The sequence below is a fragment of the Cynoglossus semilaevis genome, chromosome 18 (genome assembly GCF_000523025.1).
Source record: "Cynoglossus semilaevis isolate Cse_v1.0 chromosome 18, Cse_v1.0, whole genome shotgun sequence".
In the NCBI taxonomy this organism is placed as follows: domain Eukaryota; kingdom Metazoa; phylum Chordata; class Actinopteri; order Pleuronectiformes; family Cynoglossidae; genus Cynoglossus; species Cynoglossus semilaevis.
Window position 1 is genome coordinate 8,094,129 of NC_024324.1, and position 14,192 is coordinate 8,108,320.

The 14,192-nt window shown below is 43.4% G+C and overlaps 1 protein-coding gene across 1 annotated transcript; it reads right to left on the reverse strand.

Annotated features, from left to right (window-relative positions):
- Positions 1-5,911: 5,911 nt before the first annotated feature.
- On the reverse strand, positions 5,912-8,423 carry evx1 (even-skipped homeobox 1). Its single transcript, XM_008331448.3, has 3 exons — positions 7,958-8,423; positions 6,826-7,061; positions 5,912-6,441 (listed from the first exon to the last, which is right to left on the reverse strand). Exons 1-3 carry the CDS (start codon positions 8,346-8,348, stop codon positions 5,914-5,916), a joined length of 1,155 nt encoding a protein of 384 aa, XP_008329670.1. The 5' UTR covers positions 8,349-8,423; the 3' UTR covers positions 5,912-5,913.
- Positions 8,424-14,192: the final 5,769 nt, after the last annotated feature.

The following is a 14,192-nucleotide window of genomic DNA, read 5'->3' on the forward strand; positions in this document are numbered from 1 at the left end:
GCAGGAGGACTCAGCACTGCAGGTGGGGGGATGGTGGGAGCTGAAAGACAGGGGGCGGGGGGTTGTTAGATGGAGGGGTGAACAGTCCCACAGGAGAGGTCCAGCAGCCGGGGTATGACGGTCACAGGATAGGGACATAATGAGGATGCATCACTGCTGCAACGAGCTGCTTTATCACACACACACACATGCACCGAAAACCAAGCCCTGACAAACACACACACACACACCAAGTGTGCAGCCACAGCTCAGACAAACCAACATCACGCTGACATCACACTTTGAGTCTAAAATGTGTCCAATGAGTGTTAGCTGCAGCAGCCCACTCCCCTGTTAAAGATAACGCTCCGTCTGATGAGGGTCCAGAGAGACTGTGGGAACACGGGCGTTTTCTAACACACACATGCTCTGGGTTCTGTTTGGGTCTGTGGGGAACAAAAAAAAATCAAAACTTCTCCCGTCGCTTACAGCCACCGCCATTGCAGAGCAGTAAAGTTGCCGGCGTGCAGTAAAATAAAACGAGGTGTGGATAGAGTTGGACGGAGCTGCAGAGCCATTGGCTGCCAGCAGGGCCGTAAAATGACATTCTGCCGTAAAACAAAGTGCTTATTAAATAATTTTGTACCATATCGCCCAATGTGGCCGGCTCGGTGAGCCGATCGGCTGGACTGGGGAGCTCTCATGATGGGATAGAGGAGGGGAGGTGGGGGGGGGGGGTTTTGAAAGGGGGGGGGGGGTGGGGGGGGGGGTTATTGAAAGGCAGAGTTGATTATCATCACAATGGTGTGTTAAACAGTCAGAGAGGCTTGTTCAATGTGCTGTTTCCTGATGTCTCTGAGGCCATACACATTCAGCAGAGGGTTCCGTCCTTGAAAAATAAGCAACCCTCACTTGTTAAACCATGATTTATTCACTTCAGTAATCCAACTTTTTTATGTTAGCTGCAGGTCAGAGAGGTCAAGCTGGATTAATCAGCAGTGTTGACGATTCTGCTGTAGTTAGTGAGTGTGAGTGTCAGTGATGAGAGGATGTAGAGCAGCAAACTTCCAAATTTCCAGTTTTGTTCATTCGTCCGGTTTGTGTGAAAACATAATTTCCTGTCTGGTCTTTAGGGCAACACTGTTGGCAATACAGGAAGAAGATTACTGGTTTGAACCCTGGTGCTAACTGATGGTCACTCTGAGTGTTTTTTTCTTTTTCTTTTTTTCTTTTTTTTTTTTTGCCCTTGCCTTTCGATGGTTTCATCTGAATACTACAGTTTGCTGCCCGTTCCAAACACATGAATATGGGTATGAGTGTAAGAAGTAATGGTTGTTGTTCTTGTTGATTTTATGCAAGTATGTATGGATGAAAAATATGTACAGGCTTCTTGGACATGTTTACTGGTGAATATTCAATCTTGCCTAGTCCTCTGTCGTGCACCTGCATGGTATTTCCCGAGTTCTACCTGCAGGGGGACGGGGCTATAATCAGCAGCCAGCTGTTTCAATCTGGTTCCCTGTTGGCGGTGGTGACGGTGCTGCAGATCCAAAGCCCTGAAGTTGCAGAGAGCAGTAATCAATCTGACAACATCTACCAGTGTAAGCACAAATCTGTTCTATTCTCTTATGTTTTCTTTCAACTGTTTCTCCAAATGAGGTTGTTTTGGTGGAAGAGCCCACAGAACTTGTCTCCACCATTAGGTGGCGTACAGGCCTTATGCCAGTGTGCTGATAATTTGGCTGAAAAGGGCAAGTAAGAATGTGTAGTTGTGAAATGTTGAGGTGGAAAAACACTAAGTTGTGAATGTTTTATGTACCGCTGCAACGCCAATGCAGTACTCCGTTGCGAAAGAGCAATATTTTGATGTAGTTTGTGTTTATGATGCTCTGGTGTGTAAACATCAACAGTGATGTTCACAGAAAGGCGTAAGAACCCGTTCGGCTTCACTTGGTCGTCATGAAAAGAGGATGTTTATAAATCCTGGATCCATCTCTGCTGGTTTTTGTTGCCGTGCTGCGCGGCAGAAGCGCACAAAGCAGCCGGTCCATTTTCCTGCTCCACATTGCGGTCTCTGGTGCACCGTAAATAATGTTGATAAAGACGCAGCCGAAAACGACTTTCACGCGTCCCCCCAATTGATTTTACTTGACCTCCGTTCTCCAAATGATATTGGAAGCCTATTTAAACAGATGAAGGCTTAAATTGTCTTTCTTGTATGCGCATTAATCTCCCATTCATCATCATTACTGCGTGATTGCTGCGTACACGCCTCCCCCCCCCCTTGCCTTTCGACAAGGGCCTGTAAATTAGGATGTAATCCAATTTAAACAGCAGTGGCAGCAGCCACACATCCATTTTTTCTTGTTGAATGTGCTGTCGGTGGACAGCTGCACTGCACCGCCCCTGTCTGTCAGGACGCTTTGTGCCAGTTGTTGGAGCTGGAGATCACTCAGCCAATTCAAACTAATAGGATCCTATAAGGCTGACGTAATTGCTGCGATCTATGAGCACATTTCATCTGCAGCCGCAGTCACTTGCAATCTTCCTGCGATTAAAGGCCGTGCTGGGGCTGAATGAGGCCGCAGAGGATTGAGTCTGATACAGAACAGTCCAGGTCTGAACTGCCGGCCCTTCAAACCTGATGTTGTTCTTTTGAGCGTGTTAAACACTGCAGTATTTATCTGATGGCTGTTGTTGACGCTGTGCAGACAGAAACGACAGCATTCTGCACAGAAAATAAACCCTAATATCCCAAGGTCATAATTATTATCCTCCTTAACAACAAAAACAACTGCATAATATAGTTTTTGATCTGTCTATTCATATAATGAAGCTGGTTTGTTAAATCCATATTCTGTGTAATCTCATCTGGCGCAAATGTCATAGTATAGCAGTAATTTAAAGACACTAATAATTTGTCCTCTATCTGGAGGCTGTTTTGTTATTTTGTTGGGTTTTTTTATCAGTGAGGGCGGGGTTCATTCGTATATAAATGCTGTTCCTCTCAGACGTGGTTCTGGTCCAGTCTTTATGGTAGGGTTGGAGTAGGTTTAGCCAAATGAGGATTGATCCAAGAGCTGCTTCTGAATGTTCAGCTCAGCCACTGGATCCGCTCATATTTTTATCGTATAATAAACGAGTCCACGATGTCCCCCCGTGCCCCGCGTCCCCATCAGGCTTAAAGACTGCGTCTGATAGTTTACATAAATCTGCCTGCTGCTGTTGCCCCGACCCGTGCGTCTTAAACGGTGTATTATTCCAAACATATGCATTTTAATCAGCTCGGTCACACTTACAAGAAGTGCAGTTAATAAGGCCATCAATCAAACGCTGGAGAGGGAGGGAGGGAGGGAGAGAGAGAGGGAGGCAGGGAGAGAGGGGGAGAGCTCATCTGTGTTTGTGTGTCGCTGTGTTATCAGGACGAATCTCTTCACCTCAGAATGAGTCAAAGAGACTTCGTTGCTCTGCTGTCTGCCTTTTCACGTGAAATGTGCAACCTTGCATGTTACAGCTGTCATATTTGGGCCGCGATCCATGTGTTTATCAGGTTTATTTCACAGTAAAATAAAAACAGTGATGTCTAGATATTGTTTTTCATCGCTGCTAATACGATTTTCGACTATTCGGGTAGTCATCCAGGAATTAATGAAAATGTCCACAAACCTTTAAAAAAGCATAAAGATATAATTATCTCGTTTTCACTTTACTTCCGGTGGATGATAGAACTTTTTTACTCTTTAAATGTATATAAAAAATCCGCTTAAACCGTTTAAATAATAAAAACAAACGGTTAATGCTATTAAATCTTTTGTATTATATATGTAACTATCGGGTTACCAAAATTAAATTTGTTTTATATGTGAATGGTAAAGTAAAAAATAATGTAATTTAATAGAGACCTTAATAAGACCTGGATCTAAATACTGAATTACTGGAACACTATTAAAATCCATAGAGTTCCTTTAACCTTGCCATGTTTTTTCTCTTCAAATCATTGTATGTCAACAATATAATGTCATTTTATTTCTACGCAGTGATTTAACTAACAGTTGAATATATACAGCAAAGACAATATATTTTCATTGTTATGTGCAGTTTTTTAACGTATTGTTTCCCTCTTCTTGGCACCAAATTGAAATATTTTGATCTGGAGACATGTGACATATAATTCCTGTAATAATTTTAACCACGTTTTTTAGCATCTTCAGATAATGTGTGTCCAAACCGATGGTTCCTTAAAATTATTAATATTTAAAAAATAACAATCAATGTTTGTTTATTGCTTTGCTCAAGGGCAGTATAAATTGCTTTTAAGGGCAATTTTCTGCACATAATACAACAATAACATCCCATTTGTCGCGTGTTTTCACCAATCACACTCAGAAACACTACAGTGTGATTTGCTCGAACCCGCAACAATAACACATTAGGAGGAAACACTGGATCAAAGCCTGATGGATGACGAAGCTGCTGCTGCTGAGACTGTTAACGTTTCACTCACTCCACTTTAACCAACCCCTCTGTCCTACATCAGCCCCCCGCCCCCCCCCCCCCCCCCCCTCCAGTATCAAATTTGGCCAATTACCATCGCGGCCTAACGTTGGCACGTCCTTCTGACGCATCGATCTCACTACATTCCTAATGTCTCCAGACATGTAATTCTGTGGCGTCTATTAGTGATGGTTATAGAAAATGTGAGTGTTGGCGTGTTTTTATAAAGCTGCCCGGGGACCACTTATCTGTCACGGTCAATCTGACGGTGGAATGAGCAGAGATGGAGTTTAGAAGTCGGCCACTTGAGGGGAAAATGAATGTGGTTGTGAGAGGAGGATAACAAAACAAAACAAAACCAAGAATTCAATGCCATGAGATTTACACAGAACATATCCAAACATCGACGTGTTGGAGACACAGACCATCTGAAGCTCTGCGTTCATTCCTTCACTGCGTTTATTTGGAAATGATAGACATTGAGGACAAAAATGAGAATAAAAAAATCAAATAAAAATAAACAGATATCAATCATAATGGTTATTCTCAGTTCGAAATGTCGCAAACTATAGAGCCGCTGTCGCAGTGCAAAGCAGGAGAGTCCAGAGGCCCGTGGGAGAAAACCGGGGAGAAAGGTGGAAGAGAAAGTGGGTAATGTTCCTAAAAAATATGAGGGAGCCACTTTTTATTTCTTTCATTTTTTTTTGATTGTCCTCCCTTTGCCTTTTTCTTCATCCACTGTGCACCTCTTCTTCCTCCTCCTCCTCCTTTTCTGCCTCCTTGTCTTGTAGTAATTCGTTCCCTTGGCGCCTTGTTACATTTTGGCAGCAACGATCCCTTCCTTCCTTCCCTTGTTTCCTCTCTGATATTACCATTAATCCAACAGTCAAAATTCACCCGGCTCGTACATATACATCACATACTAATTTCACTAGCATCTGCACATTTCGGGGGCCCCGGCCGTGTGGGGCCCCTGCCGCTGTGGAGAGCAGGTTATAATGAGACGCGGCCGCAGTCAGTTAACAACTCCCCCTTGTTAAAAAGAGAAATGGAACGCGTCCTTCTAACTCTTATGTGGATGTGGACGCGTAAAGATGCAAGTGATGATAAAAAAAAGAACAAAAAACATCCATCGAGGACATTTAAACGTCTCTTCCCTTCAACTGTAACACGTGACTTTATTCGTCTTTAGAAAAAAGAGTCCAGAATCCTGGTCTGGTTCTGTGTTTGGATTATTATTGTCTGTGATGGAAGAATTGTTTCATCGTAGCTGATGATAATCTCGGCCCGTGATAAGCTGGCTCTTACTGCTAACAGGCTACACCTCTTCATGCTGCTTCATTCCTCATCATAGACTATGTTAGGTTAAAAAGCTGAAGGTAAAGGCTGATATAGAACAGGAGTTTTTTTTTTAGTTTTTTTTTTATATGTTTCAGGGTTTTATCTGGTCAGAGACACTTCCTCCCTCTGGTCCAGTGTCACAGGTGAGGATTTGCTGAGCACCGAAGGCGTGAAAGTGACAAAAGCGTCAGTTCTGCTGGTTGGAGAGCAGCCGAAGTCTGTGGCGGGGGGCCTGCTGGACAGACCGTTGGACTGACTGGAGTGACAGGCCAAGCAAGAACAGGGAGTTCCCCCAGGTCCGAGGCCGTGGGTCGGCCCCGTGTACAGTGATGGATGTCTGAAGGCGCACAGCAGCTCCGGCCTCTGGTAGGGATGAGACAGCATCCGGAAACTGTCGAGGGAGCGCAGCGGGTTGGAGAAAGGGGCGGCGGTCGGAGTCGAACCTGCTCCGATGCCTAGGTGGGAGTAGTACGGCAGAGGCAGGTGGGATGGGAAAGGGTAGGGCAGGTTGCCCGTGGCCGCGGCGTGGCTCATCATGTACGTGTAAAAGGCCGGGTCCGCAGGGTGAGGCCACGTCATGGCCAGACGCTGACGCTTGTCCTTCATCCTGCGGTTCTGGAACCACACCTGGTACGGAGACACAGCGGGTCAAATATTAACCTCCTCAAAGTTTCCTTTATAGAAAGACAAACTAGTTAAAGCACAGACGCGTGTGCGCACGGACGCGCGCAAACGGTTCCGCTTTTACGCATGGAATTTGGACAAGGTGGATTTGAAAGTGCTGATGGAAATCCTGCATTTAGTCTAGAATATAATTCAAATAGATGTTTAATTAATATAGATTTTCCTGCATGTTATTTTTGACTATTCCTGTTGATGTTTTTCCTCTGTTTTTATTTTCAAACCACTCTTCAGAGTCAGTTTTTTTTTTCTAAATCCCCCAGCATCTTTTCAGATTCGGTGTCTGTTGACGTCAGAACATCCGAGGCCTGACTCTGATGCTCATCTCACCTTGATGGTGGTTTCAGGCAGATTCAGCGCCGCTGCCAGTTCGCATCTCCTCGGCCTGGACACGTAGTTCTCCCGGTAAAACTCCTTCTCCAGGCGTGCGATCTGCTCCCGTGTGAACGCAGTCCGGTACCGACGAATCTGGTCGGCTGTGTAGGACAGAGAGCCCTGCCCAGGCACAGTCTTACCGGGGTCAGAGCCAGAGTCTCCTCGGTGACCCGGAGAATCTCCATTCCTGCCTTAAAGGAGATGCAAAAAATACGAATAATTAGTATGTCACGTCACGTGCAAATGGAACAAATGACATTCGTTTTAATCCTAGAATAATAAAAATACTAAGATGTGATCAAATCGGACACCTGACATTACATTTCTTTACTAGCTAAAATGGCTACACTGATTTTGGGGGATTTAAATATTAAAGGGCCTGAAGCTCCGGTCCTTTAATTTTTTTTTCAAAGTTAAATCTAGACTTTAAAATGTCTCTTTGGCCTTGAACAATTATTTACTAATATAGACACATTTAAAAATTATCCCTGTGCATCCTGATCCATCTCTGCTTCCTTATTATGGTTCTTTTAATTGTTAAAAAATAAATAAAAATATGTATATATATAATTTCGCTGTGAGACATTGCGTTTGACTATTTTTTATTTTTAGAAGTATTTTTTTGGCTTTAATTTCTATGTGATGCATTTGATATTAATGGTAAACAGAGGCGCCCGGTCAATGCACCAAAGTTGTATTATTCCACCGTTAATGGCCTTTATTTTCATGGATAAAAAAACACACACCACGCTCCTGCTTCATACAGTCACACACACATGCACACACGCTGTCGGAGAATGTCCTGCAGAGACTGAGATACAGAGGGATCTGGTCAAAGTGTGGCTGTCACCTCAACCTCAGTGGTCAGTTGACACAACAGCTGGACATCAGTGACTGCAGTCACCTTCTCATTTACACCGACTTACATTTTACCCTCATTTGTGCTGTGTTTTTGGTTAAAACTACAGTGGCTGCGTTCTTCTTTGTGTGTAGCCTCATTCTAAAACCATTCAAATATTTTTCCTCCCTAAAAAAATGACAATAACCTGCAGTTTGAATACAGCTTCCCGAACATGCACTCTCCTACCTTTACCACTCGTGTAGTCCATGCCTTCCGGCGTGCAGCTCACGTCAATTTCCTCGTAGAAGTCCGACTCTGTGTCCGAGCTGCTGCCGTCCTTGAGAGGATGATCACTCCGGTGTCTCTCCCCCGTGGAGGATGCGCCAAGTGGCCTCCCGTCGGCGGCGCACATATTCCTGCGTCCGTTCTCTTCAACCACCAGGAGGTCGCTCCTGTCCCGGGAGTAGGGCACCGCCGCCGCCGCTGCAGCTCCGGGACTCAGACAGCCCCTGTGCAGCAGACTCTGCTTCCCCTGCGGCTCCCTCGCGCTGTTCCCGCTCGCGTCCGACAAGCCTGAGGCGTTTTTACCATGCTCAGCTTCCTCCGCCAGCATCACCATCTCCTCTCGTCTTTCCATCACAAGCACCACTTTGGAAAAAAAAGACCCCTCCGACTTTGCAGAGAGTAGAAACCCCTCAAATCCAAGGCGATGCTTTTCAGGTTGGAGGGGTGTGTAAGTGTGTGTGTGTGTGTGTGTGTGTTAGACGATGGGGGGGGGATGCAGGGAGAAGGAGAGGCTTCTGGAAAAGAGGGGGATTCAATCCGGTCTGACCCTGAGTGAGGAGCGATCTGAGTGCGGAGAATAAGTGGCTCTGGGAGGGATCACCATTTAGCCTCTCTCTCTCTCTCTGTGTCCTTCTCCTGAAGCTGTCATTCTTAATAGGCCAGGCGTCATGATGGGTCCCCCCCTGATGACGACACACATTGATTGGATGTATGGGCAAACAGAAGGGGCAATATGGCAGCGTGAGGAGCAGGAGGTGGTGTCAGAGGGTAAAACAAGTGGCAATAAAGCTGGAATATAGAACATCACTGGAAGTCTTCAACTGAACCATGGATCAAATAAACAATCACAGTCGAGTGTGGTGTCCACTGCTTGATTTTTTGTTTTATTTGACGTCACGGTGTCAGTCCATGTTCCAACTTATTACCGATTTTGCCCATTTTAAAAACAAAGGATCGTTTCCTACATGTGCTCCTCTCTTCTCCCTCTCACCCTGGTCCTTCCTGTCTCATCTGTCCTGCCTCTTATTTTTCACCTTAAGTGGAGTCAAGTTGAGTCCTCAGAGGTCAAGCCCTGGTGGTCAGAGTTTAGATAAAAAGCCATTTGACATGAAGTCTTTAAAGTCAACAGAGCATTCAGAGCGGAATGACGGGCGGCAGATACACATCTCAGCCCACTTTGTCTGTCTCTTTTGTGGGGGGGGGGGGGGGGGGGGGGCTGTGACGTGATCGTCCCACAGAGTTGATGTTTTAATTTTTTAAATTATGCAAATTTAAGCAGTGAAACTGGGTCTTGATGAGGGAGATATCTCAGCATAGAGTCCTGGGGTCTGTGGGTTTGTATGGAAATAGTCAATAGAAGGCTGTTAAGATAAACCATGTTTTTGTGCATAAGAAATTAAAAAAAAAAAAAACTACATTTTTGCTATTCTTTTTATTATAGGGGACTGTGTAAACAACATCAATGTAGCAAAAGATGTAGTTTCTTTACAAACGTGTCATGTTTGTAAAACAATTCTGAATTCGAAGGATTGTGTTACTGCAAATAATGTAGATGCCATAGTATTACTCTAGTTTAATGCAGTAATTTAAACATTTCTATTACTTCATTTACTTTGTTACACAGGTAAAAAATTAAGTCTTATGTTTTGGTGAGTGACGCCGAGTTAATTATTATTATTATTATTATTTACCATGCAGTAATACAACCAACTGATTTCCGGATATATTTTTTAAAAAATACTATTATGATAATTATGCTCATCTTCACATTCATATTTTGACTGTGATGCAGGTCAGATGTCCTGCTGTAAGAACACCGCCTCGGATCAAAGACTGACTTCAGATCAGCAGCTGCGGGGCCTCGGTGCACGGCGTGGCGGTTTACTTGAATTAATGATTCTGGATGCTGAGGGGGAGAGGGGAGGGGAGGGGAGTGAAGAGGGGGGAGGCTGCACAAGCAACCGGAGCTGGAGGTAGCCTCTGCTGTCCTTGTGCGCCCTCGCCTGTCCGAAAGTGGGAAAAGACCCCGCAACAGAGTTGCCGCCCCCTCCCCCAACCCGACAACTGAGGTCTGAAGGAAATTCCTTTGGTTTTTCTTGCAGACTTTCATCTGGCCTGCTGTGGAAAATCTCTCTCTCCCTCTCTCTCTCTTTCTCTCTCTCTCTCTCTCTCTCTCTATGTAAAAATATTATTGAATACGTCTTATCTTTGGAGATTGTGGAAGTTTTCTGATTATAATCTGACAGTGTTAATCTCATGTTTGATATGCTGTAGTTCTTGGTAATTTTTTGGACTTTTTGGTTCTTTCTGAAAGAGCAGTCCAGTAAAGTCGGTCTGGTCCACGTTGAGCCCACAGAGGTCAATGAATTACAGAGCTGAAGTGGACTTTTTCTGGTCTACAGAATGTGGACCACATGTACTTTTACATGTAGCCAAATAATAGCAGATTGCAAAGACCATATGCTACATACTAATTTTTTATTATTTTTTTCAGGACCAAATGATGACAGACAGGAGAAAGGTGTGGTTTGTATGACATTCTAACTTCAGGGTCGTATATATTCATTGTCCCCTTTATTTTAATGTGCGAGGTTCAATGAATATACTCACTGAACCTTCAACATACAATTACCAAATAGAGGTCTAATCAACAAAACAATACAGCACTCCTTTGCAGTACTACCATGGACCCCTAGGGGTCACATATCCTCTGTTGAGGACCACCGACATATACCACTGTAGTGTCACTGTCACTGTCACTGTACCTGACTCACTGACCTGTAATGTGTTCTGGCTTTAACACATGATCACAGTAATGACATGACTTATTTATGGGACTATTTCACTTCTTAAATTGTGCTTCAAATCAGATTTATCTTCAGTAGAAGCATCAGGGCTTAACTAAAAATACACTTTTGGAGTGTAATCTAACTTGTATTATGATGAGGTTCAAAGAGTGCGTGGTACAGACGTGACATATAAAAACCTGGACAGACAGTCGGTCAGTACTTCAAGGTTTTAGGCAAAGCTCCATTTAAAAAAAAAATCACATTTTAATCAAATGAACCTTGTTTTTTTTGTTAGCAAATGTATCCTATAAAGAAGGATGGGAGAGGCATCTATCACAAAGAACAACGTCCCCACAGTCGACATACACTAAAATATTACTATAGAAACACATTTTTTTGTTTTGTTTTTATTAAATGGACAAATATTCCAGGATTTTTATTGCCAGTGATTCAAGCTTCATTGAACTCTTTACAGCAAGTTATTTTTTATTTTCTATGTCTATTTCATTTCTTCACATGTTGTTTCTGGATGGAAAATAATGCAAGATTTGAAATAGCTAAGTTAGCATGCTACCAAAATATTATCATCGTGTGGTATTTACTGCTCTGTTGGAGCTGCCCTTCAGCCACCTGTACACTCATACCATTAGTGCTCCTCAGTACAACACCCACGGGTGCCAAAGATCCCAATTGTTTTTATGTCTGCAGTTATGCAACGGGTCGAGTTCAGGGCAGATGGAGATCTTGTGATCATCCGGAGATAACACGTTTGCGCAACGTCTGAACGACCTTGCAGCTTTACAGTAGTGTCACTTATATTGTTGTGTGTTTTAGATAGTGTGCGAGGGCCGGATGGGTTTGCTGATTGTAGCACTTGGTTTTTATTCTCCGTTCATGTGATGGATGACAGGGGAGTGTGGTAGAGGTTTTAAAAACATTTGACTAAAATCTAAAACTAAAGAAAAAAAAACCTTAAACGTGGACTGAAGTTTCAGTAGATCAAAGAGTGGGAGCAGCCCTCCTCGCTCCCCCTACCTTTCCCCTCAAGGCAGACACTGCAGTCTGCGCCCCTTACTTTTTTTTTTTTTAACTAGCCAGCCCAACTTGAACTTGACCATGGAACGTCATGCGCAGTGCGCATGTAATCCAACCCACGGCCCTCTGTGGAACAGAGCTGCCAGAAAGCATACAGAGTACTTTCTTTTCTTTCTTTTTTTTTACTCAAAAACCCACACACATTGTGTTTTAGTGTGTGATGGAAACGCCTGTTGCGCATGAATGGCTCTGGAAGCCGGAGTGAGCCGCTGGCTGAGGTTGCACCGCTTTCCACAGCAGGATTCAGAAGCTGGAGCAGAATTACAATCCAATCTCTCCTTCATTATCGTCACCCCTCCCGTCTCCGCTGCTTCAACTTGGCCTTGAAACGGGATGACGCAGCCGCCGGAGATTTAACTCACTGACCTTGAAAGCGATACGTGTCCCGGTGACTGTACAACTGCAGACGCTCGTATCCGTGCATCCTGCAAAAACCACACACCGTGCTGATATCTGGCCTATTTTTTTAGCCCATTAATGTGGAGCAAACATCACGTGGTCTGTGGCCGACCGCCATCAGGCAACACACACCAGGTGCAAAGCCCTAACGTTTCACTAGACTCTTTGCATCCGTGGCATCAGTGCGAAAGGTGATATTTACAAGTTTGCAAATTCGTTTTTTTATTTTTAGATAGTGTGGGTGTGGATTCAAATGTCTTACTTCAATACTTCATTCTTGTATTGGTCAAGCAGGGTACGGTTTTATCAGTAGTTTAGAAAAAAACAAATAAAAGAAGTTTGGAAAGGTGAACATCGTGGATTTTTTTCACGTGTATTATAATGCGTGGCTCTGACAAGCCTTTGTTGACCAATGTAAAGCATGTCCGGTAAAAGGAGATAACCGTAGAGAAAACGTTGAGTAACTGAGTTGTTACTAACTGTCTGACTCAGTTTAAAAAAAAAAAGTCCAAACCTTGTTCTAACACAGGAGGCAGTGGACCACAGTGAGAACAGATTTTCGTATTCATACCTGAGTTGTTCGTTCCAAATAAATCGAAATGACCTAAATCTAAAAAATACAATGATATTTATGTGCAAGAAAAACTTTAAATATAAAATAAATACGTTATTATACATTTTTAAGGTAGAACGATTTATTTTTGCAGAACTCGCTGTAAAGGAACTCATTATTAGACGTATTTTGATTTAAATGACACAAAAACAGCCCAACTAGTGTATTTTAATAAATGTTGAGTAAATAATTTAATACATGTATGACTTTAAGTTAATAATTTTGACTCTTGGTCATTAAACGCGTCTTACTTTCGCCAAGAGCGAGATAATTTTAACATATTATATTAATGTCATTGGACATTTGTGCCTCCCGTAGAGACGAACCGTATCAGGAACGAAGTTTCGCTGTGGCCATGAATCATCCTCTTGACATCCTGATTATTTTCTGAGCAGACTATTACCTGCAGAACAACATTTAAATACTGGTTATTTCTCTTTTTGCTGGGGGGAACTCTCCATTACAGATTTCTGCACTGTGTATCAGAACTCCCTGTTGCTGTAGGAAGGAGAAACACTCACGGAATGTGTGTGTGTGTGTGTGTATGAGACTGAATGAATTTGTAATGAAACAAATAGCAGGGTTTTATATTTACTCCCGTTTGCCAAATGATTTCTAAATGATTTCACACGCAACTCACAGGGTTTCAGCTTTAGCAGGCCGTAAACGCAGCATTTAAGGCATGAACTGAGGATAAAATCAAAAATATCAGTGCAAAAATCATGCAAAGGGCCAAACAACTCTAAGACCAAATTTATTTATTTAAAAAAAAAAACTTTTATAACTTTTTACGTGTCACCATAAAGTACCAGATTGGACTGCACGTGCTTGCTCTCAACAGCCCCGCCTAAAAACACACTTTTTGCCATTAACGGCAGAAGTTTTACAGCTGATCATAACTTTATATTGACTTTCTTGCCTGCACTTTCAGGCAAAAGTGCAGGCGCTGGTGTTTAGGCGCAGAGAAGGCGGGATAAATGGCGCACTCTCCGTCTTCCTGTCTATATGTGCGTACAATTTATGCCAGTTTAAACAGAGAGGGGATCTTTGGTTTTGACCTTTGCTAAGAGGAGCTGGTAGGATGCAGGTCCCCAGGTCCTGGAAGCAGATTCCTGGAATCCCCAGACATCCTTGAGTTTGACCAGTGGGCTCTTTATGAACTTCAGAATTTGGAATTTCAAGGTGAAGTGTCCAGCGGTTTGACGCTGCAGTTTCTCAGTGTAGCATCGTCGTGGATGACAAGGACGCAGTGTTTTAGTCACGTTTTACACGCCACAAACTAGAACTGAACAGTAGTGTT

Coding starts and splice junctions, on each gene's coding strand:
- evx1 (XM_008331448.3), bottom strand. CDS start 8,348: ATGGAAAGACGAGAGGAGATGGTGATGCTGGCGGAGGAAGCTGAGCAT. Junction 7,062..7,957: donor GGACTACACGAGTGGTAAAG/GTAGGAGAGTGC, acceptor ATCTCCTTTAAG/GCAGGAATGGAGATTCTCCG. Junction 6,442..6,825: donor TGCCTGAAACCACCATCAAG/GTGAGATGAGCA, acceptor TCTCCGTACCAG/GTGTGGTTCCAGAACCGCAG.